Source organism: Zootoca vivipara, chromosome 11 (assembly GCF_963506605.1).
Source record: "Zootoca vivipara chromosome 11, rZooViv1.1, whole genome shotgun sequence".
NCBI classification, from domain to species: domain Eukaryota; kingdom Metazoa; phylum Chordata; class Lepidosauria; order Squamata; family Lacertidae; genus Zootoca; species Zootoca vivipara.
In genome coordinates, this window is record NC_083286.1 from 60,004,647 (window position 1) to 60,028,574 (window position 23,928).

The 23,928-nt window shown below is 46.4% G+C and overlaps 1 protein-coding gene across 2 annotated transcripts in view; it reads left to right on the forward strand.

Moving 5' to 3' along the window:
• CELF4 (CUGBP Elav-like family member 4) overlaps nt 1–23,928 on the forward strand; it is a 701,688-nt gene that overhangs the window by 603,230 nt on the left and 74,530 nt on the right. For both annotated transcript variants that reach the window (XM_060280393.1, XM_060280394.1), the window contains exons 4-5: nt 18,882–19,007; nt 21,301–21,380. In XM_060280393.1, the coding sequence (XP_060136376.1) occupies nt 18,882–19,007; nt 21,301–21,380 (206 nt within the window). The remainder of the gene's footprint in view (nt 1–18,881; nt 19,008–21,300; nt 21,381–23,928) is intronic.

Genomic DNA, 23,928 nt, shown 5'->3' on the forward strand with positions numbered 1-23,928 from the left:
TGCTCTTTGCGGGACCTTAATTTCCTTCCCTTGTCTTCCGGTGGTAAAAAGCTATCTGAAGGCTCCTTCCAAGGTTCACATCCCAAATCAAAGAGCAATTAGAGCACCCGGGTTGTCTGAAATCGTTATCGTCCCTAACGAGGATCAGCTCAAGCAATCTGACCAATGGAGACATATCTTAGTCCCGAAATATCCCCCCCCCCAGTATTGCCATGAATTAAGAATGAGCAGGCTGTCAGTTTTGTCTCCACAAAATAAAAGGTGACCTGGACCCTCTCACAAAACCCACTGGTGACCTTTCCAAAGAAACCTCTCCTCTACTCCATCCAACCCCCCACCACTACCCAGCCTCCAATAATGAACCTCTGGGCCATATTCTGAAGTCACATCAGTGTAAGAAACTCCTCCAGCTGGAATTAGATGCACTAATTAGGAGGAAGGGAGCCATGTTGATTGAGATTGTCAGTTCAATTTTACATAGAGGAGCGAGGGAGGCGAGGAGGAGGAGAGAGGAGGGCAAGAAAAGGGAGAGGAAGAGGGGGGAAAGGAGGGGGAAATAAAGGAAAGAAGGAAAGAGAGGGAGAGGAAGAGGTGGGGAGGAGAGAGTGAGAGAGAGAGAGAGAGAGAGAGAGAGAGAGAGAGAGAGAGAGAGAGAGAGAGAGAGAGAGAGAGAGAGAGAGCAATCTACACCACACTATTTACAAGAAACTTGAGAAAGAACCCTGGGAGAGGAAGTTCATTAAAGCAAGACGTCACCATGGATGGAAGGTAGAAAAGTAAAGAAAAGAAGGTCCTTTCCTGACACAGTGAAATGCTGTCAGCTCCCAGCAGCTAGAGGAAGAGTCGTAGTTGGTGAGGCAGACAGATGATTGACAGAGGTTAAAAGCTTCCAGATTCCTTCCCTGCCTTGCCTCCTTAGCAGTAACAGAGTCCTGTCCCTCATGCAGGCAGGCAGCCTTCTCATTCCATGGCTCTAAAGTCTTTTGACGGAAAAGCAGTGTGCCGCATTCGGCTCAATTTCCCTGTGGCTTTTGACAGCGCCTGCCCCACCCAACTGGTGGCCAAATGTATGCTTCTTCGCATGGGAGGGACATTCCACGAACCATGCATGTCACATGACTGGGGCCCAGTCTTGAAATCTCAAAGATACACCTTCCCCACTGAGAAACTAATAATGGTGTGATCCTAACCCTGCGTGATCCCTAACAACAGGGGTAAGCCAACAAGGAGTTCTCCAGCTGTTGCTGGATTACAACTCCCATCAACCCAAGTCAGCGCAGCCAGTGGTCAAGCAACAAATGAAAAGCACAAAATTGGCTATTCTTGCCTTATGTAAAAGGATGTTACGCAGAAACAAAGGAACCTGCTTCTAAGCAGCCGTGTATAGGATCTCTGTTAGTTTCATGAAAGCATGGTTCATCTTGTATTGTCAAAGCAAACCCTCTTCCAACCTTGTGCCCGCCAACTGTTTCTAAACTCCAACTCCCATCAGCTCCAGCCAATAGTCAAGGATGATGGAGGTTGTAGTTGGAAATAAGCATAGAAAAATAGAATTGTAGAGATGGGAAGGACCACAATGATCATCTAGTTCAACGCCCTGCAATGCGGGAATCTTTTGTCCAACATGAGGCTCGAACCCACAATGTTTTGAATGCCTGAAACCACAGGAAGGGAGAGTGGGGGTTCACCCAGACTCTGTTTGTGGGGTTCCCATAGGTGAGAACTGGCCACTGTGAGAATGGGATGCTGGACTAGATGGTCCACTGGCCTGATCCAGCAAGCTCTTCTTCGATGTTTTTTTTTAAATAGTGTACAGAATAATTTCCTCCCTCTACTGGGAAATCCCAGCTACACTCCTGTACACTTATCTGGTATCAGGTTCCAGGATGGCTGGGAGCTGTAGTTCATGGATACCTCATTGGCTTAATGTGCAGAAGGTCCCAGGTTCAATCGCCCACATCTCTAGAAATGTCATCACAAAAAAGAGTGGACCATACTGAACTAGAGGGGCAAGTGGCCAGATTCAGTGTAAGGCAGTTTCCTATGGCCTTAGGCAGGCATCTCCAAACTGCGGCCCTCCAGATGTTTTGTCCTACAACTCCCATGATCCCTAGCTAACAGGACCAGTGGTCGGGGAAGATGGGAATTGTAGTCCAAAACATCTGGAGGGCAAGTTTGGGGATGCCTGGCCTTAGGTCACCCAGCAGGTTACACATGATTCAAACCATCTTCCATTTGGGGCCCCAAACGTTCATTTTGGCTGCGTCACTTGGCCTCCCTCCATAACACAACCCGAGGGGTTAGCGCCCCGTTTTCCCGGCGACTTCATTCGAAAACAGCAATGATGTGTCTGGCATGAACAGGCCATGAAGTGCATTCCAGCAGCCCACTTTCCTAATTCCCTTGAGCTGCCTTCCTCCCCAGCTTCATTATTTAAATGCTTCGGCATTTGAGCGTAATTGCTCTGTTTGGAACGTTTTCTTTTGAGGGGCAAAAAAACACAACCTATTTCCCTTTGTTGGGTAAGCGGCAAATTGGCAGCAGCCCACTTTAGCACCAAGGTCCCCCGCGCACGAAGCTCCCACACGGGCGCTCCATCACTCGTTGGCATTTCCAAAGTGAGGGGTGGCACGCTCTCGTCTTTGTTGTTCTCTTTCCGGCAACCGCAGGGCTACATTTTGCTAGTTAATGATGCATTTGCCAGGGGAATACAGGTGCAACTCAATCGCGCATGCCATAATGTTGCGTCTGACCCATTGAGCGTGATTAAATGGGTTTCACTTGGCTACGACGCAGCATTAGAAACACTTTCGTACTTTACAAACCACAACATTCAATTAAGGGAACGGAAGCCGGAGATGAATAAACATCATATTTCCGTGCATTTTTGAGTTTAATTGTATCGAATTATCCAATTGGTTCCTCCAATAAACAAGGCGCAGCTGATGATCAACAGGTTTTTTATTTCTTCGGAGCATTCCAGTTATTGTTTTAAAGCTCTCCATTTGTTTAAAACGCTCCAGATTTCAGGCACAATTACTTCTCTCCGTGTTTACTGCTCTTGTCTTGAAACGGGAAACTTCAGAGACTTTGACAAATGGAATAAAAGGTTATCTCTCTTGGCCACTGCCACTCTCGGCCATGGTAACTTCTGCCACAAAAATCATTGCCGGGAGCCTTTAAAAACCTCAGAATGGCCTGGGTATCATTTTCATCAGGTCAATGGAGTTTGAAGGGGCGGGTGGGAGAGCAGAATGGGCAGCAGATCTTTGAAATGTGTAAGAGCACCAAGAAAAGCAAGTGAAAGTGTGGACAGAGCAACAAGGCTGAGAGCTGATTGCTAAGAAGGCTTTAAGCCAAAACTCACTTCTGGTGCCTTTTCCTGGACAGAACGAGGTGTTAGATCATTTGAAGGACTGTAGCACTTCATATTAATGGTGGGGGATATCATTCTTGAAGACTTGTGTCTTTTTTAAAAAAATCCCCTGCAGTAGAAAATTAACTCATCGAGCTTAAATATTCTAGCCCCAGATCCTTTCCTCTTCTACTAGATTTCTACTTGTGGGGAGCTATTTGGTCGTGGGGGGGCGTTAATGTGGGGGTGAGGGACATTAAAAAATGTGATCCTCCACCAGTAGTTTGACATAGTAATCCATAGTCACAGAACCTTGAAGCTAGATCTAGCAGAATAAACCATTCTGCTATGCCTGTGCACATCGGAGATGGGAATAAATCTGATGTACCTTTAAAGGCGCAGATGCGGGTGGCACTGTGGGTTAAACCACAGAGCCTAGGGCTTGCCGATCAGAACGTCGGCGGTTCAAATCCCCACGACGGGGTGAACTCCGCTCGGTCCCTGCTCCTGCCCACCTAGCAGTTCGAAAGCATGCCAAAGTGGAAGTAGATAAATAGGTATTGCTCCGGCAGGAAGGTAAACGGCGTTTCCGTGCGCTGTTCTGGTTCGCCAGAAGCAGCTTAGTCATGCTGGCCACATGACCCGGAAAAACTGTCTGCGGACAAACGCCGGCTCCCTTGGCCAATAACACGAGATGAGCGCCGCAACCCCAGACCGGGGGGGGGGGGCTCTTGTCATCTGGGCAGCCCAGGACCTCCATACCCACTTGTGCCCTAGCGAGGTCGCTTCAGTGCTGCCAACACAGCACTTTGACTCCACCCCTGCAGTTGCACTCCATCGACTCTCGAGACAGATGGATGCCAACAACACTATCCCTCGCCCAGGCAAGATTGAGTCCTGCCTTCTTCTGAACCGAAATCTGCAACCTGCCCACACACCTCATCCCTTACCTGGCAAATGAGAACTCTGAAGAGGAGATATGTGCGACGCTGCACTGAACTCCCGTCACTTTCATGGTCTCACCCACACAGCGAAGGGTTTTTTTAAAAAAATAAAAATAAAAAGAGAGAGAGGAGAGAAAAAGAAGAAAACTATATATCTGCCTGCCTATTAATTTAAATCTACAGCCAGGAAGAAGTCAACGAACTGTAATTTATGAGCTGTCAAGGCCTGAAAAATTCCTTTTGACACCGTATTTTCAGTTATTACATGGTTTCCTGCAGGGCGACAGCGTAATTCTGTAGGGAGCCTTCCCAAGAAACGCATGAAGGCAGAGGGCAACAAGGGTTTTCTTATTATCTGTTTGCCTCCCTCCTCCCTCCCTCCCTCCCTCCCTCCACCCCCTGCAATGCCTTTCAATCAGGTCTTCATCTCCGTACTGTCCCTTTCTTCTTAGGCTATGTGAAAATCTGATCGGTTGGTGGGGGGGGGCGGGAGCAACACACAGCAACCCATGTTTGCTCCGGGACCTGAAACTGCAAGATGTCTGCTCCGATTTCTCTCGCAGAGCCCTGTGCATTCCAGGTGCCCCTCTCCTGCCGTTTCCCAATGTGTGCACGGCAGACTCAGTGATATGACCGAAGGCAGCAAAGAGTTGCCCGTGGGATGATTCAGTGAACTATGGACCCTGATAAATCACGTTAAATGTAAAAAAAAACCAGAGCAATGCACATGCGCACACTTATTTTTGCCCTCTTGCAACGGTTGGTTTAGGGATGCGGGGAGGATTCCGTTTGCGAACTTTCAGAATCTGAACTTCTCAAAACAGCATGCCCATGGAAACACGGGCACCCTGAATTTTCTGAATTTTGCAGCACAATTCTCCCGCCAAGTAATGTGTACAAAAATGTGCTGCAAAATTCAGAAAATTCAGGATGCCCATGTTTCCATGGGCATGCTGTTTTGAGAAGTTCAGATTCTGAAAGTTCGCTACATTAAGCGAAAGCACCAGCATGTCAAAGCCTATGCAACAGGCCATTGCTTCATTCTGTGGGTAAACTCATAAGTGAAGCCATAAGTAAACATCTGAAGGCAGCCCTGTTTAGGGAAGTTTCCAATGTTTTGATGTTTTGTCGTATTTTTAATATTCTGTTGGGTGCCCCAAAGTGATGATGATGTTCAAGTTGTGGCAGCAGTCAAACTAACCTAATCTCTCTCTCTTTCTCTCTCTCTCTCTCTCTCTCTCTCTCTCTCACACACACACACACACACACACGGTATAAATAATGAAAGCTACCCATTATTGGAGACGAATGCTGCCGATGAATGGATGTGTGCATGCTTAAAGAGGGCATTCTAGCTAGTACAGTGGTGCCTCGACTTACGAATTTAATCCGTTCCGAAGGCACCTTCGTAGCTCTAAAAATTCGTAAGCCGAAATGTGCCATTGGGAAGCACGATTTCCCATAGGAATGCATTGGAAACGGAAAAATTCATAAGTCGAAGCAACCCCATCTAAAAATTCCACCGCGGTTTCCGTTCGGATGTCGAGAAATTCGTAAGCGTGTGGCCATTTGCCCCACTCGTAAGTTGAAAAATCCGGTTGTTGAGTCGTTCGTAAGTCGAGGTACCACTGTACACTAGTGTCAATGTGTGCTATTTGGCAAAAACCTGGAGTCTTTGTTTTAGAATCAGAGGTGAAGGGGGGAAATTGCACAATGCACAATCTTGTTGTTGTTGTTTAGTCATTTAGTCGTGTCTGGCTCTTCGTGACCCCATGGACCAGAGCACGCCAGGCACTCCTGTCTTCCACTGCCTCCCGCAGTTTGGTCAAACTCATGTTCGTAGCTTCGAGAACACTGTCCAACCATCTCGTCCTCTGTCGTCCCCTTCTCCTAGTGCCCTCCATCTTTCCCAACATCAGGGTCTTTTCCAGGGAGTCTTCTCTTCTCATGAGGTGGCCAAAGTATTGGAGCCTCAGCTTCAGGATCTGCACAATCTTAGGGGCTAGCTAATAATATATAACTAGATATTGGCAGTAGGAAATTCTGGAATATTTCACTCAAAGCATATGAAAATGAGAAGAGCCTGCTGGATCAGGCCAATGGCCCATCTAGTCCAACATCCTCTTCTCATAGCGGCCAACTAGATACCTGTGGGGAAATCTCAAGCAGGATCTTTGCACAAGATGCGTCCCCCACCTTGAGTCCCATCAAGGGAAAAGGCAGGGAATAATAATAATTAATAATAATAATAATAATAATAATAATAATAATAATAATAATAATACCACCAAGGTCCATCCCTGAATGGATTTTAGCTGCAGGGAATACTAAGCTGCATGGACTGATACCATCCTATATACTTAGTGTTTCATTCTGCCCCAAATCCCAGGTCTCTGGGGCTGATCCTGCCCAGGACCAAGCAAGCCCCTTCTGTCCATCACAACATGCAATGGGAGAAGTGGAGCCCATTTCCCCGAGACAGTTAATGAGAGGAATTTGAAGCTGCAGGCTATCTCAGGCTTGAACTCACAATGTTTCAGCTGCCTGGAAAAATCTGTGAGTTCACACCGAGTCCAACTTGCTTCCGAGTCTCTTGGGGAGGGATGGGAGGGGGGAGGAGCACGCCAGCCTTTTGCCGAAAACAAATGTCATTTATCCCTTTATTTCCAAATGCTTTGTGCAGTCTTCCCACCCCCCACCTCTGCATGCACAATTGCTCCGTAATTTGGGTAGCTTTCCTCCCCCCATTTTCTGCCCTCCCTCCGTCTCGCTCCTCAATTTGATTTCTCACTTACAGCCCATAAACCTGTTTACCGCTCAACAGCTACGTTGAATGTATTCAGTGAATTGCAACTGAGATTATTCCTCTCAAACCTGAGACTGAACTAAACAGACTCTTCCTACCTGCTCTTCACAGGCCGGGTCTTTTCATAATGTTCCTTTTCATAATGAGAAGTCGAGGAGAGCCTTCTCTTTTTTAATTTCCCACTTTCGTAAACAGCAGAGCAGCCAAAGCTACTTTAGCATCACTATTCAGAAACGGGGCCTTTTCATGATGTTCCATTCCATTGCAACACGGGAAGCTGACTTATACCGAATGGGACCATTGCTTCACCAGTCAGTGTGGTATTCTGGTTGCACCATTAGACTAGGGCCTGGAAAACCAGGGTTCGAATTCCTCCTCGGCTATAAAGCTCACTGGGTGACAACAGGGCTGTCGTGGGGGTTAAATGAGGAAGGGGCGAACCATATGAGCCAACTGGAGCTCCTTGGAGACGAAAAAAGTGGGATAGAAGTGCAATAGGTATATAACTCAGTATTGTATCCCCTTCAGGGAGGCAGGAGATGATATATTGTTTATCAATATCCTTCCTAACTTGCACTAGCAAGTTCTATAACTTAGCAGAGTTTAAACATTCCCCTTTAAACGCACAGCAGGTAGCTGGTTGCAAGCTTGTTTAAGCTTCTCAATATAGATTCCTGGTAAGATCCCTTATTTCCCTCTTAAAAGAATAAACACGCCACAATCTTATTTAAAGTATATAAAAGAAGTTTACTCACAGCAACATCAGTTCACAGTTGGATCCCTGAAGGCAATCTTAGTTACAGATATATACATGTGAGTCTATCCCATATGGAGATAGTCCCTTTGTCCTCTGTTGGCTGAGGTCCTATTTTTAGTCTCAACAGAGCATCTCTAGCTAAAAAGCTGCTCCAACGATGAAAGGAAGTCAAAGAGAGAAAAGCCTTGTGCTTTTGTTACCTGCCCAGGTAAGGTCATACCCATCTTTAGAGGTAAAGGTAAAGGTACCCCTGACCGATAGGTCCAGTTGCAGATGACTCTGGGGTTGTGCGCTCATCTCGCTCTATAGGCCAAGGGAGCCGGCGTTTGTCCGCAGACAGCTTCCAGGTCATGTGGCCAGCTTGACTAAGCCACTTCTGGCGAACCAGAGCAGCGCATGGAAACGCCATTTACCTTCTCGCCAGAGCGGGTATCTATTTATCTAGTTGCACTTGACGTGCTTTTGAACTGCTAGCTGGGCAGGAGCTGGGATCGAGCAACGGGAGCTCACCCCGTCGCGGGGATTCGAACTGCCGACCTTCCGACATGACCCGGAAGCTGTCTGCGGACAAACGCCAGGTCCCTTGGCCAGTAAAGCGAGATGAGTGCCACAACCCCAGAGTTGTCCGCGACTGGACTTAACTGTCAGGGGTCCCTTTACCTTTTACCTTTAAGCTGTGTACACACGTTGCTTCTCTGGCACAAGTGCAACGCTCTCAACTTAGATAGAAGTTCTCTGGTGTTATGAGATTTTGAAGTATCTCCGAATGTAAACTTTCAGAAGCTGGAGAGGGGAGCATGAAATAGAAAGAAACAAGTCGCTCCATTTCAACTGAAGCTTATTACAAAAGCTGTTGACACAGAGTAGTGGTGTGTTATGGGACTGCCATGGAGCCCAAGACATGGACATGATTTTAACCCTTGACCGTCTTTGTCATACTCCAGACTTCTCGCAATGAATAGAGAGTTCTTCTCTCGTCATTCAGGAATGACCTCCTCCACTGAGTTGTCAGTTTAGCCACACATCCATCTGAGTTGGGGCTCCCATAATCATGAGGACTAGAAGAACCCGGAGTGGTTAAAGGAACAACGCTGCCATCAACCCTCCGAACCACACCTCTTCCCAGCCGCCATTGGATCACTTGCCGCCTGCAGGACAAAGCCACTTGCAGCAACACATCTTCAGTTGCAATTGGCAATGCAGCAGAAAATTCAAATCAGGAAGCTATAAATAAGAATAAATAAATGCCGAGTTAATGATACTTGGACTTAGCTGCTTCCACAACATCACCCTCTTTGTTTTGCTGTTGCTTAAAGGTTAACCTCCTTTCTTCCTGCATAAGTTGGTTTAGCAAAATAGCATTCTGGTGCAGAGTCAGGGGGACTCCTTTGGAGCAGAAGCAAGTGAGGAAGGCTTAGACCACGTATAAAATTACCTGCTTGCCTCATCCCTCAGGCTCAGAGCGTGGAGCAACTATTTTAAAATGCACAAATATCAAAACTGACTTGCAATGCCATGAAAGCATACCACTAAAAGCATTGCAAAAACACAAGGAAGGAGGATCAATGTGGGTGGGAGAGGGAGATTCTGCTGCTTCTTCCTCCTTCCCTGCCTTTATTGCTTCTTACTAGTAAAGAATGAATGGATCTGTCAATTTCGGTTTCTTGTTTTCCCAATTTGTAGCCTGCGTTCACCACATTTCTGCATCAGCTTCTGATTTATGTATCTGCTTCAAAGGCCTCACAAAAGTTCCTCTCCCTTTAAGCACACTTTTCTTCTAATGCACACATTTTTGAATGCAGTTTTGCCCCATGTTTCTCTCTGCAAGCCATTTTGCCTAATAGAATGCCTTTTTGCATACTGGTAATTTCATTATATGCGTTTTCTTCTAGCAGACACGCTTCCCTCTCACGTACACATTTATTATTATTTTTTGGTAAGCATTTCTTTGGGCTGGGGAACCTCATCACAAAATTCAGAGAAGTGTGACTTTTGAAGGATAATGACATTCCGGGAAGTGCAAACGAGGTCGGGTTTTTTTGCATTAAAATGCCAACGATACTGACTTTCCACACACACACACACACACATCTATTTGTTACTGTTGTTGTTCTACACAATTAAGTCAGTTTTTCACCACTTCCCTTTCATAACTGTTGACCTCCATGGCCATTCTTGAGGTACAGAAACGCAGGGTACAAGTGCTTTGAAATAAAACAACTAAAGGTAGGACTCCTTCAACACCACCCCATTTGACATGGTGCTTTTTCTGGGAGAAACATCTCCCAACTTAAGAGGTCCACAACAGGTGAGGCCACAGGCAAGGGCCATCACTCAGTAACAGAAACAGCTCTCTGCATGCAGCAGAATTAATACCCTGGCTTCACTGTTGCTTAACAATGTGATGCAGCAGCTATTCTAGAGTGGTCAACAGAAGTATACTGTCTGCACAAGGGAAGTCATAGCACCACTCTATTCTGGCTTGGTCAGACCACACTTGGAATACTGTGTCCAATTCTGCGTACCGCAATTTAAGAAGGCTTTTGGCAAGCTGGAAGGTGTGCAGAGGAGGGCAACCAAGATGATCAAGGGTCTGGAGACCAGGCCTTATGAGGAATGGTTGAAGGAGCTGGTTATGCTTAGCCTGGAAAATGATAGCCATCTTCAAATATCTCAAAGGCTGACACATGAAAAAGGAAACATGTTTGTTCTCCACTGCTCTGGAGGGTAGGACTCAAGGCAATGGCTTCAAGTTACAAGAAAGGAGATTCCGACTAAACATTCGGAAAAACTTTCTGACAGTAAGAGCTGTTTGACAGTGGAACGGTCTTCCTTGGAAGGTTGTGGACTCTCCTTCCTTGGCGGCTTTCAAGCAGAGGTTGGATGGCCATCTGTCATGGATGCTTTAGCTGAGATTCCTGCATTGCAGGGGGTTGGACTAGATGACCCTCGGCTACATTCCAGCTCTAAGATTCTATGATTCTACCTTGGAGCGGGAGCAGGACGTATGAGGCAGCAGGGAGGTCGGTGCGGTGCAAACGCACCAGCAGGACCACTGGATTGGCTCCACTGAAGCATTAACAGCATTCCAACCTCATCGCTACATCACCCTTTCCCCTGCTTTTAAGAAACTGTAACCTGCCTGCTGGGAAACTAGCAAAGCATCGGCACCCTACCTTATGCCTGATCTGTGTACAGAAGGTCCTAAATTCAATCCCAGATGGCTTTAGTTTAAATATGTAACTTGCAGGGTCAGGTGTGGGGAAGATTTCTTCTGGTGGAGAGCTGAAAAGAACACTGGCCTTCAACTCAGTGTAAGGCAGTCTGAGCTGTGAGCAATAGTGGAAGATTATTGTGCAATAGTGGAAGATTATTCCCAAAAGCAGCAGACTGCTTTCCTTCCTTCCTTCCTTCCTCTTTTCTCTTCTTTTCTTCTCTTTCTTCCTTCACCGCCCCCATTGTTTATCAGTGAAAAGTGAATCGAGTGAGCCTTCAGAAGCCAGAAGAGGCAAATAGTTTTATTTTCTGTGTGTCTTTAATAGTATTCTGCATAATTCAAAAATGAGGAGGGGCTGCTCGCTTTATTAAAAAAAAGAAATTAGTAAAAGAATTGGGGGGTTAAAAAGAAAAGAAAGAGAAAGTGGAAATGCGGAGGGGAGCGTGTGGATGAATTTTAATGCAATCAGAAAGCTGCAATAATGGTAATAAAGGAATACATTCAGACGTCAAGCGAGGGAGAAAAGGAGCAAGCCCCAGCAATGCCAGAATTTAAATCAGGCCTGCGCGACGCCTTCTCTCCCACCCCCGCCCCCACCCCCTTCAACTTTCTTCAAATGAAGGAAATGGAATTTTTAAGCACGGGCGAAAGAGGGATTAGCAGTTGGCAGGTTTTGCAGCCTTTTGTCTTTTGGCGAATCCCATTTAATCACCACCTTTAATATTAAGGAGGCAGTTGGGGAAAGCTGTGCCGTCTCTGGCTTTTGGCTGGGGGGGGGGGGGGCGGAGAGAGAGAATAGGATGATATACAGAGGGGGAAGTGAGATAACACAGAGACACAGGCAACTTTAAGGAAGTGTTTCAATTACCTCTGCCGAAGTCTTTAAAAACTGAAGTTTAATTTGATCTGAAATGTCGTCGCAAGTGCCGGCTCAACGATGAATGGAGGTGGAATGAGGTCTTCCCCATCTCCCCCCCCCCCGCCACCGCCCTCCTTTCTCTTCCTTCCCTTTTCCTTTTAATCTTTCTTTCCTTGCATGTGCCGTTCCAGCAGGTCCCAAGAGATCCGAGGCTGGAATGGGCACAGTGTATTAATGTCACAGCCTTTTTAGGTTTCAGGATGAGGGCTTCTTTTCTGCCTCTGCCCCCCCCCTAAACCCCTATAGGTCAGCCGTTGAAATGAGTTTAGGTGCTGAAACTTATTTCCTTGACACGCCAGCCTTAGCTCGTCTGACCCTGCAGAGGGTGTCAGGAATCTTTGAAGATTTGCTCTGAGCGGGTGTGAAAATCTCACTGTTCGCAGGCTTAGCCTGTATCAAGGATTGCACAAAGTGTGTGTGTGTGTGTGTGTGTGTGTGTGTGTGTGTGTGAGAGAGAGAGAGAGAGAGAGAGAGAGAGAGAGAGAGAGAGAGAGAGAGAGAGCTTAGAATCATAGGATTGTAGGGCTGGGAGGGGACGCTAGGATCATCTAATCCTGTGTAGTCATCAAGGAAGTTGAAGGCATGGTATACTTTTGCCTGGGTCAGGATTCTGCAGATTCTGCAGCATCCGACTGCCTGTCTCTTGGTGGGGCTTCGCTGTCAGCACAGCCTACCAAGTTCACCATTAAGAGGAGTCATTCTAAGCACCTGGCCAAATTGCTTCCAGGCATCAAGAATCTCTGTGTCTTTGGACCATTTCTGGAACCATTTTCATGCGGTTTCCCAGTGAACCCAGGTTAGTTCTGGTTGCATCTTCTCCTTCCTGATGTTTAGCCAGAATCTCCTTCCATGTAATTTGAATCCATTGGTTCAAGTCCTGCTGTTCCAGTGGGTCGGACCCGTACCGATGAATTCAAATTACAAGGAAGGTGTTTCTGACTAAACACTAGGAAGAACTTTCTGGTGGCAAGAGCTGTTCAAGAGTGGAATGGAGGTGGTGGCCTCTCCTTCCCTGGAGGTTTTTTAACAGAGGTTGGATGGCCATCTGTCAAGGATGCTTTAGTTGTGATTCCTGCATTGCAGGGGGTTGGACTGGATGACCCTTGGGTTCCCTTCCAATGCTACAGTTCTATGGTTTGATGGTTGCAGCCAATCTGGAAGAAACTTTCAAACCAAGACATGTTGACGGGTAACTGGCACAGACTCACACATCACCTCCAATGCCCACCAAACTGTTTTGAGAACCATGCTATCTTGTGCTTGACTGAGAGACGTGACTGGGCAAATCACCAGAGCAGAAACTGCGTTCTGTTCGAGCCCTTGCACTCGGCTCATCTCCCACACCAGTCTCTCAAATTAAGGATAACCGAAGGTGGCCGAGAAATGCCTCCAGTAAATCACTCGCTTTGAACTAGTTTCACATCCCTCTAGTGGGAACTTGGATCGCGATAAAGAAGCCTGTGATTTAAGGGGGAAAGGGTGGAAATGCATTTCTTCGCCAGTCTCGGGCTGCATCGATCCTGCCGTTGAGTAAGTCAGAATGTCTGGTGTGCACCATAGGGCAGAGTGCAAGAGGTCAGCAGAATGGAATTCCAGGCCCTTCTCAGAGAGAGAGAGAGACCCACCTTTAGAGACAGGAAGTTGGATGCTACAGACTAGAATCAGCCAAAAAAGTGCAGATACAGAGAGCACTGTTGCCTATTTGTGTTGCTCCCATGGACAGTTATGGAGGAGAAGGCTTCAGGATGCATATCCTCCAAGGTAATACACAGAGAGAGGCTATGTCCACCATTTACATTATAAAGCACGTAGCTTTCCCCACAAAATTCTGGCAACTATCGTTTGCTAAGGGTGCTGGGAATGGTAGCTCTGTGGGAGGTCAACCATAGTCCCCAGCAGTGCCATTTTTTTAGAAAAAAGAGATGCCAGAACTTGCCATGACCGCCTCCCTTGTTCTCTTAGAATGGCAATGGCCTCCAGGATTCTTTGTTGGGAAGCAATTTGCTTTAAATATATGTGTTTGGTGTAGATGTGACCCAAGTATGATGTGTCATAATCCAGGGTTGGGGAGTCTGTGACCCTCCAGATGTTATTGGACTCCAACTCCCATCGGCCCCACCAGCAAAGCCAATTGGCAGGGATGATGGTCATTGTAGTCCAGCCATACCGCGAGGGTTCCCCGGCCCTGTTGTCAGGCATTTGGGCTATGCATGTGGAGTAGCTGACCCCTCCTTCCTTCCTCATTAAAGTCACTAATATTCCTTCCTTCCCCAGTTGTTACTTGGTTTGTCTGGAAGGATTCTGTTTTTTTCTCATTATCCCTACACTTGGAGTTTGTACACATGCCTCCATACAGGCGAAGCTCGCATCCATTTATATGATAATGCAATGAGGGGCGAGCCTGATTCTGCTGCCAGCGCTTTCTTCTGCCCCACAATTCCTGTGACCTTCTTGTCACCAGTCCAGCCGGACATCTCCATCTCCTAGTTAATTGGTGATTCTCACCTCCTGTTTAGCCTGTGCCTCTTGCTTTTCGTGTGTGTGCGTGCTGCCTTGTTCTCCCAGCCCGTCTGACACCTCTGCCTCGCAACTCCTCATAAAAACAGAACATTTAAATACAAATAGAACAAGGAATAATTTAACCTCAGTTTGCACCAGGGAAGGTGCCAGGACTTCCTATAAACACCAGGAGTTCGGTTTTGAAAACGCTGCATATTTAAATCTGACAAGATCACAGGGTGGGTGGGTGACAGCCGACAGCCCTACTGAAAGGCAAGCAGAGAAGATCTGAGGGACACCACCAAGGATTGGGACCCTTGAGAGCCAGAGGATTGATTCAGGAAGGCTCTCGAAGGCAAGGTGTTTCTGAGAATTTGGCATGCTTTGCACCAGGGACCAAGGCATGGCATTGAAAGGCACAAGGAACCTTGTTCAACCTGATGGATGCGCTCCCTCCTGGGTTCTAGTAAGGCTACATACATACCATAATTTAAAGCACATTACTTCTTCCAAATGGGACACGGGTGGCGCTGTGGTCTAAACCACAAAGCCTAGGGCTTGCCAATCAGAAGGTCGGCGGTTCGAACCCCCGCGACGGGGTGAGCTCCCATTGCTCAGTCCCTGCTCCTGCCGACCTAGCAGTTCAAAAGCACACCCAAAAGTGCAAGTAGATAAATAGGTATTGCTCCGGCGGGAAGGTAAACGGCGTTTCCGTGCGCTGCTCTGGTTCGCCAGAAGCGGCTTAGTCATGCTGGCCACATGACCCGGAAGCTGTACGCCGGCTCCCTCGGCCAATAAAGCGAGATGAGCGCTGCAACCCCAGAGTTGTCTGTGACTGGACTTAATGGTCAGGGCTCCCTTTACCTTACTTCTTCCAAATAATCCTCAGAGGTGGATTTAGGGCAGCGATTGTAGTGCAGGAGGAAACTGGGTGCACAGCTAAGGAATTTGTTGTTGTTTAGTCATTTAGTTGTGTCCGACTCTTCGTGACCCCATGGACCATAGCACGCCAGGCACTCCTGTCTTGCACTGCCTCCCGCAGTTTGGTCAAACTCATGTTCGTAGCTTCGAGAACACTGTCCAACCATCTTGTCCTCTGTCGTCCCCTTCTCCTAGTGCCCTCAATCTTTCCCAACATCAGGGTCTTTTTCAGGGAGTCTTCTCATGAGGTGGCCAAAGTATTGGAGCCTCAGCTTCAGGATCTGTCCTTCCCGTGAGCACTCAGGACTGATTTCCTTCAGAATGGATAGGTTTGATCTTCTTGCAGTCCATGGGGCTCTCAAGAGTCTCCTCCAGCACCATAATTCAAAAGCATCAATTCTTCGGCGATCAGCCTTCTTTATGGTCCAGCTCTCACTTCCATACATCACTACTGGGAAAACCATAGCTTTAACTATACGGACCTTTGTAGGCAAGGCAAGCTAAGGAATGCACCTTCTCAAAGCCCAGTAAGCACATGTCCAGCTTGGGGAAGGAGGTGTGAGGGCTCTGACACAGAGTCCTAGCCTTGACACACATGTGCCAACTTTGCCTCCAACTTCCCCTGCACCTTCCTCAACCTTCCCACATGGAGCAGGGAGTTCTGAAGGAGACATGGAGGCGCAGTCAGCCTTCAACCCTAAATGGTCAAAGTTCCTGGTTCTGAAGAGGCCCCTATGCACAATCAGCCAAATACCCTTGCAAGCCCACATCCTGTGTTTGTTGGCAGGAGCTGGAGCAAGCCTAGACATCCTGGGGCAGACCGGCACACATGCCTTCATGTTCCCAATACGCATTATTCCCTGAATTCTCAAACAGGGCTAGAGAGGGTTAACACATGCATATTTCTTCACTTATTCATTTTGAGAGAGGAAAAATAAAGAAAGCCTGGAGAATTTGTTTACTTATTGACAAGTATTTATTTAAATCAGTTGCATCTGTTCTGTAGATGTCTCCAGAGAGAGGGAAGGGGGGTTTGCCGCTCATGAACATTTACATAGTATTTAATGAACTATAAATTAAAGCATTTATGCATCGTGTAGAAAGAGCTCTCTTAAATGCAGCAATAGTCTATCTTTTTTATTTTAAAAAAATACTAATTTTTTAAAAAAATTGCCTATAGTGAGATTGCAAAACTTGGAACCGGTTCAGACCATATAAAACCGGGCTGTTCAAATTATCTGTTTTTAGTGGACCCTCTCTGTTTCCTGCCCTTTTACCCAGACCTTCATTCAGAGCCAGACTGCATTTTGCCAGGCCACTGGACACTTTACTTCTGATCAGACGTGGTAATAAAGTTGGCGCCGCTTGGCAATGAGAGCTTTTAGCTGTGGGGAACATGGAGCTGGCTACGTCATTGAACACAAACCTCAAATACTGATGTAACCGGAACTCATGGAACACCTCTGCAGTAATGTTTGTGCTGCAGACACTGGTCTGATCCAGCATTGCCTTTTCACAGGGAACCCTTGGGCTTCGTAAGACTGTAGGGATGGATCTAGAAAACTCAAGAAAAGAACCTGCTGCAGCCCTACACCAATCTATGCCATCACTTCCAGGCTGTCAGTAATTTGCTGGAGGGATTCATGCACACATATTGGAAACTGTGGTTTGTGCAATTGACGTGGATGAATGCAATGTCACCTTAGTGGACTAAATCCGCTTATTTGTGGTTAGGATAGTGACCAGGAAATGCACTGAACAGATGAGTAATGGCAACTCTTTAAAAAGTGCAAGCAAATCAGGATGAATGCTCGTTATTGTATAACCTCCCCACAAAGAAACCAGGAAGGGTGCTCAGCAAAGGCTTTGTCTAACCTGCACATAAGTTGCATGCAAGTAAATCAGGATGCTCAAAAGTTTAGCTCTCAATCGAGGATGTTAGCAGTTAGGTTCATATTTCCTTGTGTGGTGGGAATGCAAACCTGTAAAAAGATTTTGGAAAATCACCTTTGAAGGCGTTTCGTCCGTTACGGGACAGGTGATACAACCTGATCCCAGGCTGGCTTGATTAAATCTTTTTATAGATGGACATAAAAATTATTGTTTAAGGACCTACTAATCTCCCCCCCCCCTGTCTTCAGCTAGAAATATAACAACACAATCTCGGGAAACAGCTGCTAACTTAACCCTTAGAGGTGCGGAATATAGCCCTTCTGGAGAAAGTAAAGAGGCATCTTAGAGCACTCAGGAAAACAAAGGCTGAAAACGATGTTGAAACGATGTATGGCACATCGTGTTCATTCAGTGCACCAGAAAGGACAATGGTGTCCCCTCATCTCCAGCTCCCCATAGCTCACTCTGGGACAACCTCGAAACAAAATAAAAAAATTCCTTCCAGCAGCACCTTAAAGACCAAGTAAGTTTTTATTTTGGTATGAGCTTTCGTGTGCATGCACACTTCTTCAGATACCAATGCACACGAAAGCTCATACCAAAATAAAAACTTACTTGGTCTTTAAGGTGCTGCTGGAAGGAATTTTTTTATTTTGTTTTGACTACGTCAGACCAACACGGCTACCTACCTGTATCTGGGACAACCTGTTAAGATAGAGAGTAGGAGACAGTTCACAGATGTAATCAGTTCCAAACTAAGGTTACCAGATTTTTTTTCAATGAATCCGGGGACACTTTTCAACTTCCTACTAAGTAGATGGATTTTGTCAGGGAACTGATTTGTAAATCCAGGGACTGTCCCCGGGAAACGAGGACGTCTGGTAACCTTATTCTAAACTATTTACAAACTTACTTGATGCTTGACTGAATCATTTGCATTGTGTATGCATGGACTGTCCCTTGGAGTGTGGGTGTGGGTGTTTGTGGATCATTATACGTATTTTTAGAAACTGAACAATAAGGAAATGCAAATAAATAAATATTGTTACAAAGGTTGGGTGCCTCTCCTTCTCTCTGCTGAGTGGTAGAAAGAGCCCAGAGTCTGTGGTCCTTTGGAGAATTGAAACATGGCAGAGACCGGCATAGTTTTAAGAAATATGGTTTATTCACCTATTTACACCTTCAGTCTGCATGGAGGGAGTCCAGAACTCACAGCATGGTCATTTCAAGAGGGATTTGTCCCCCACTGCAGTGCAGCCAGTCTTCTGCCTGGCCTCAGGTGTCTTTTGAAAATGGTCTTCCTTACAAGTGAAATTCTGGGAAATATATTTGCCACACCTTGAATACATTTGGAGGAGCTGTTAGGAGGGGTCAGGTAAAACAGCATCCTAGGCCACTACAAGCCTTTTCTACTAACCAACAGCTGCCCATCCTGCTATATAAGAGATCCACTTGGGCACTATTTGGTCGTTTCCAAACCTGCCCTTGACTGCTGTGCCCATCTCAAGGTTTATCTGCTTTCCAATCCCTTCCGAAAGATGGTAAGCATCTCTTAATTTTGTTCCAGAAGACAGAAAACTCTTTGTGGGTATGCTCAACAAACAGCAGTCAGAAGACGACGTGCGCCGGCTATTCGAGGCATTTGGCAATATCGAGGAGTGCACAATCCTTCGGGGACCAGATGGCAACAGCAAAGGTAAGTGTGGCAGAGGAAGGAGCTGGCCCGAACTGCACCACCTGAAATGACACCTGCTCAGGTGAGGAGCCGTCGAATGAGCAAGCCTCTTCATTGTGAGATGGGCAGGTTCAGTTTATGTAGTGGAAGAGTCCTTCCCCACCAGAGCCCACGAGATGGAATGTAAAATGAATAAAAGCTGCAACATAATGATACAGGCAAGGACTGCAGCTCACCAGCACAATGCCTGCTTGGCATGCAGAAGGTCCCAGGTTCAATCCTCAGCATCTCTAGGTAGGGCTGGAATAGACACCCCTGCCTGAATCCTTGGAGAGTTCAGAGCAACAGACTCACCTGTGGTCTTCCTTGGGTTATTTTGGGTACCAGGGAGATAGCTTGGTATTCCCTGCAGTTTTTTAATTCTTAGTGCGTTCCAGATCTCTTGCGCTTAGTATTTCCCTCCTGCTGGTTTTATGTAGACTTACGCTGACAGTGGCAAGGGTATTGTATTGATATTGGCTATTTCCAGGGTGAATCTCTCTCTCTCTCTCTCTCTCTCTCTCTCTCTCTCTCTCTCTCTCTCTCTCTCTCTCTCTCTCTCTCTCTCTCTCCCCCCCCCAATTAAAGTTGGGTGCTCCCCACTTCACACAATTTCATTTATGCACATGGGGATCTGGAGCATAACCCCCACATCTGGGGGGCGGGGGCTTTTATTGCACCAAGTTGATCGGAAGGAGGGAGGGAGTGTTTCGATTACTATTCATTGAACAATTCTCCCCACCTGCAATTTATATATTTTCAGGTGGGCATTTTAAAAAAAAACCTGCAAGTATTTGGTCCAACCACTGACATTTCGTCATTTGTAGAGTTTGCAAACTAATTTAACGTGTCATCTGAGATTCGTTTCTTTCCCCTAGCCGTTATCTGTCGGCTCTTTCAGTTTGGATAGGGACCCCTTCCTTCTCTCGGCATTAAATATTGATCTTCTCGTATTATATCATTATGTGCAAGAACCCGAAAGATTATTCCAGCCTTACTGAGGGAGTTCATATGTCAGCAGCTGTTTTGAGAGGTGACAGCATTCACAGATGTCAATTCTGTCAGGCGGAGGAGAGAAGTCTTGCCAACCATGACATATTAGAGAATCCTAAAATTGCAGAGTCGGAAGGGACCCAAGGGTCATCTAGTCCAACCGCCTGCAGCTAGATAGAAAAGTTGCATTAAGTCAGATCTCTTGAGTTTTCCCCCACAAGACCCTGAGAAATAAGATGTAAAAGTTAAAACTACACATCCCAATCAAAGAACTGAGAAACAGGGACTCAATAACTATGAATGGAGCTCACCAGTGGTTATAGTCTCTGTTTTAAAGCTCTGTAAGCACTTTGAGGCTCACTCCGTGTGAGCGACTTTCCCTGGAAATAGGAAAGTGTGAAAGCTGTTTTGACAGGTACACCACTGCACATCAGCCACCATTGCATGTCACTTGACAGACACCATTGCATGTCAGCTGACCCAACAGCACTGGGTATCGAGCAGAGAGATCCAATATTTGACAAATGCTCACATATTTAGAGAATATCTGAATAATTCACTCAGTAACAGCATTTGTAAAGGAGACTTTATGGCGTCAAATTTGTTTTGAGTCAACTTGTAGCATTACAGGCTGGTTCGATTTAAAATGTTCTTCCCCTCCTTCTGAGGGACTAGCAAAGGAATCATAAACACTGATTTATTCTTAAATAATGGTGTCCGCATTTTGAAAAAAATCAACATTCCCTCTTGAACAACGTCAATGTATAGAACAGTGTTTGTTGGAAAATAACTTAATGTGGCTCTATAAAATCCCCTCTTACTTTCTGATCCTCTGCCACCATGTTTCTGTCTCTGTAACTATGGGGGCCAGAAAATGACTTTTTGTAAAATGTGAAAGTTGTGACTCATGGGGGTCAAGTAGGACCATATGTTGCCAGATGCTGAACTAAGGTGAAGGACCAAGGGAGTTGCCTGGGGGGAGGGAGAGATTCAGGTTACATTGAGGTGTGGGTGCTTCTCTTTCCATTGGTAGAATCGTAGAACTGTACACTTGGAAGGGACTCCAAGGATCATCTAATCCAGGCATCCCCAAACTTCGGCCCTCCAGATGTTTTGGACTACAGTTCCCATCTTCCCCGACCACTGGTCCTGTTAGCTAGGCATCATGGGAGTTGTAGGCCAAAACATCTGGAGGGCCGCAGTTTGGGGATGCCTGATCTAATCCAACCATTCCACGCGTTCCACCTTCTTATATATTTTTCCTCTTCTTTTTTCCCTACAGGGTGCGCGTTTGTGAAATATTCCTCACATGCGGAAGCGCAGGCCGCCATCAACGCCTTGCACGGAAGCCAGACAATGCCGGTGAGGACTAGTCTCTTTGTTGGGCAAATAATTCCAGGACATGGGTCCAAAATGCTTGAGTGGTCATTCTGTTGGCGCTGCCTACTGAAGGCAGGTTTTCGTATACTGCGAAAGCAGCCAAGACTTCCGATCACTGAGCGATTGGGCAAGATGTACATTCCTGGGTTGTAACACCAGACTTTCTAGAATCATAGAAACATAGAGTTGTAGAGCTGGAAGGGACCCTGAGGATCATCCAGTCCAACCCCCTGCAATGCAGGAATATGCAGCTGTCCCATATGGCGATCAAACCTGCAACCTTGGCATTATCAGCTAACCAACTGAGATATATACACACCACCATCACCTTTTATTCAAAGAACCCAGGGTTGGATACAACCTTAAGAACATAATTGATGGGGGATAATAGCAAAAGCACAGCAAAATACAGTCGTACCTCGGTTTAAGTATGCTTCGGTTTGAGTACTTTCAGTTTAAGTACTCCGCGGACCTGACTGGAACGGATTAATCCACTTTCCATTACTTTCAATGGGAAAGTTCGCTTCAGGTTAAGTACGCTTCAGGTTATGTACGGACTTCAGGAACCAATTACACTCATACCTCGGGTTAAGTACGCTTCAGGTTGAGTACTCCGCGGACCCGTCTGGAACAGATTAATCCACTTTCCATTACTTTCAATGGGAAAGTTCGCTTCAGGTTAAGTACGCTTCAGTTTAAATACTCCATGGACTGTCTGGAATGGATTGATCCACTTTCCATTACTTTCAATGGGAAAGTGCGCTTCAGGTTAAGTACAGACTTCCGGAACCAATTGTGTTTGTAAACCGAGGTACCATTGTAATAAAGCACAGCATAATAATAAGTTAATTGCAATAACAGTTCTCCCACATTTGACAGGTCATAGCTATCGTAACGGCTGAAGGCATGGGTAATGGGTGAGAAAAATCCAGTTGCCTTGCCCCTCCATCAAGGCTCACACTGTTGAAATAGAACTGAGCTTCCAAGAATTTTAGGGCTCTTCCCAGGATCAAGTTATCACAGACAATGACTCCCATCCCAAATGGCACCATTGGAGGGCATGACCAGATCATAGGCTTCAGCCCTGCAGTAGGGCACCACAGTGTGAGCAGGTGTCTACGGGTGCAAGACATTTTTGACAAAGGCAATGAGAAGTCCCAATATGTCCCACATACAATGAGTGAAGCCTTAGACACGCCAACACTGTTTGCCATGGTTTCAAGTACGGGTGGGGGGGGCAACCCAGCTCTCTTAGCTATTCACATCAGATTTCGCTTAACACAATAGGATAGATTATGGTTATGGATCAAGGTGATCCAGTCTTCTAATAAATCTGGTGTTTCAGAGGCACTTAAAGTTGCCAGGTCATAAGCAGAAACTAAGAGGCTTAGACGTTGCAAATGCTTCCTCTCTGCCAAAGGGGGCAAGCTGAACTGATCCCCCCCCCAAAAAAGGGGGGGGAATTGCCATCTGGACTCACCAACTGGTTTAGCAACGACAGCAGCTCGGTCGCCCATTGATTCCACAGAACCACCTTGCCCCCAATTTTCATGCAGAGGGTAAGACCACAAAGCAAGTAAAGGGAAGGAAGTTCCATAGTTCTATGTGCTGAATCTTCCCCCAATCCAGTTCTGTTGGACCTTCATTCTGTAAAAGAGAGAGGAGTCCCCATCTCTTCTCTCCTGCCTCCCCAGTTCTTCCAATTCAGTTCAGCCAACATCAGCCTTGCTCTCCCCCATCCTCATGTTCTGCCAACGGGGGCATGCATCATCATTCCTGTCAGGTCTCGAGTCGTTTGCTCCTGAGGCAGGCTCCTGCTCCTCCACAGCTGTCAGGATTATTGCTGCACTGTGGCTCCCTGTTCACACAGCATATGCTACCTAATGGTTTCCAAAACTTTGGTGGAAGTTTCATTTCTCTTTCCTCCTCCCCTGGAAGCCAGGCTGCCTTGCACCCGCCATGTTTCCTGTCGTCCCCCTGTAGGTCAATAATGTCAGAATCATCATGTTGAGTTCCATCAAAGGACCCGTCACCAAGAGGCAATGGGTATCCTTTGTGTGCCAAAAGTCACAGGTTCAACTCCTGTCAACTCAGGAAGCAGAGCTGGGTGGGGGGAAAAAAACCTTGTAGACGTGCTGCTGGTGGAAGTTCTCTGTTGCTGTTTTCATAATTTTTCAATTAGTTTTCAAACAATTTAACCAACTGAAGTCAATTCCAATACAGTATTCCCTTAAGATTTTGACTTCCCACCCTATGATGTTTCTATTCAAATCAAATAAAAAAAATTCCTTCAGTAGCACCTTAAAGACCAACTAAGTTTTTATTTTGGTATGAGCTTTCGTGTGCATGCACACTTCTTCAGATACAGTGAAATGGAAGTTTCCAGGCACTTATGTAGAGAAGGGGTGGGGAGGGGTGGGGAGGGGGAGGGGGGATCACTCAGAAGGGTGGTGGAAATGGGTGATTGACTGACTGATAGCTGTTGATGACCGCAAACGGCTGCAAATGGTTTTGCATGAAAAAGCAAGGG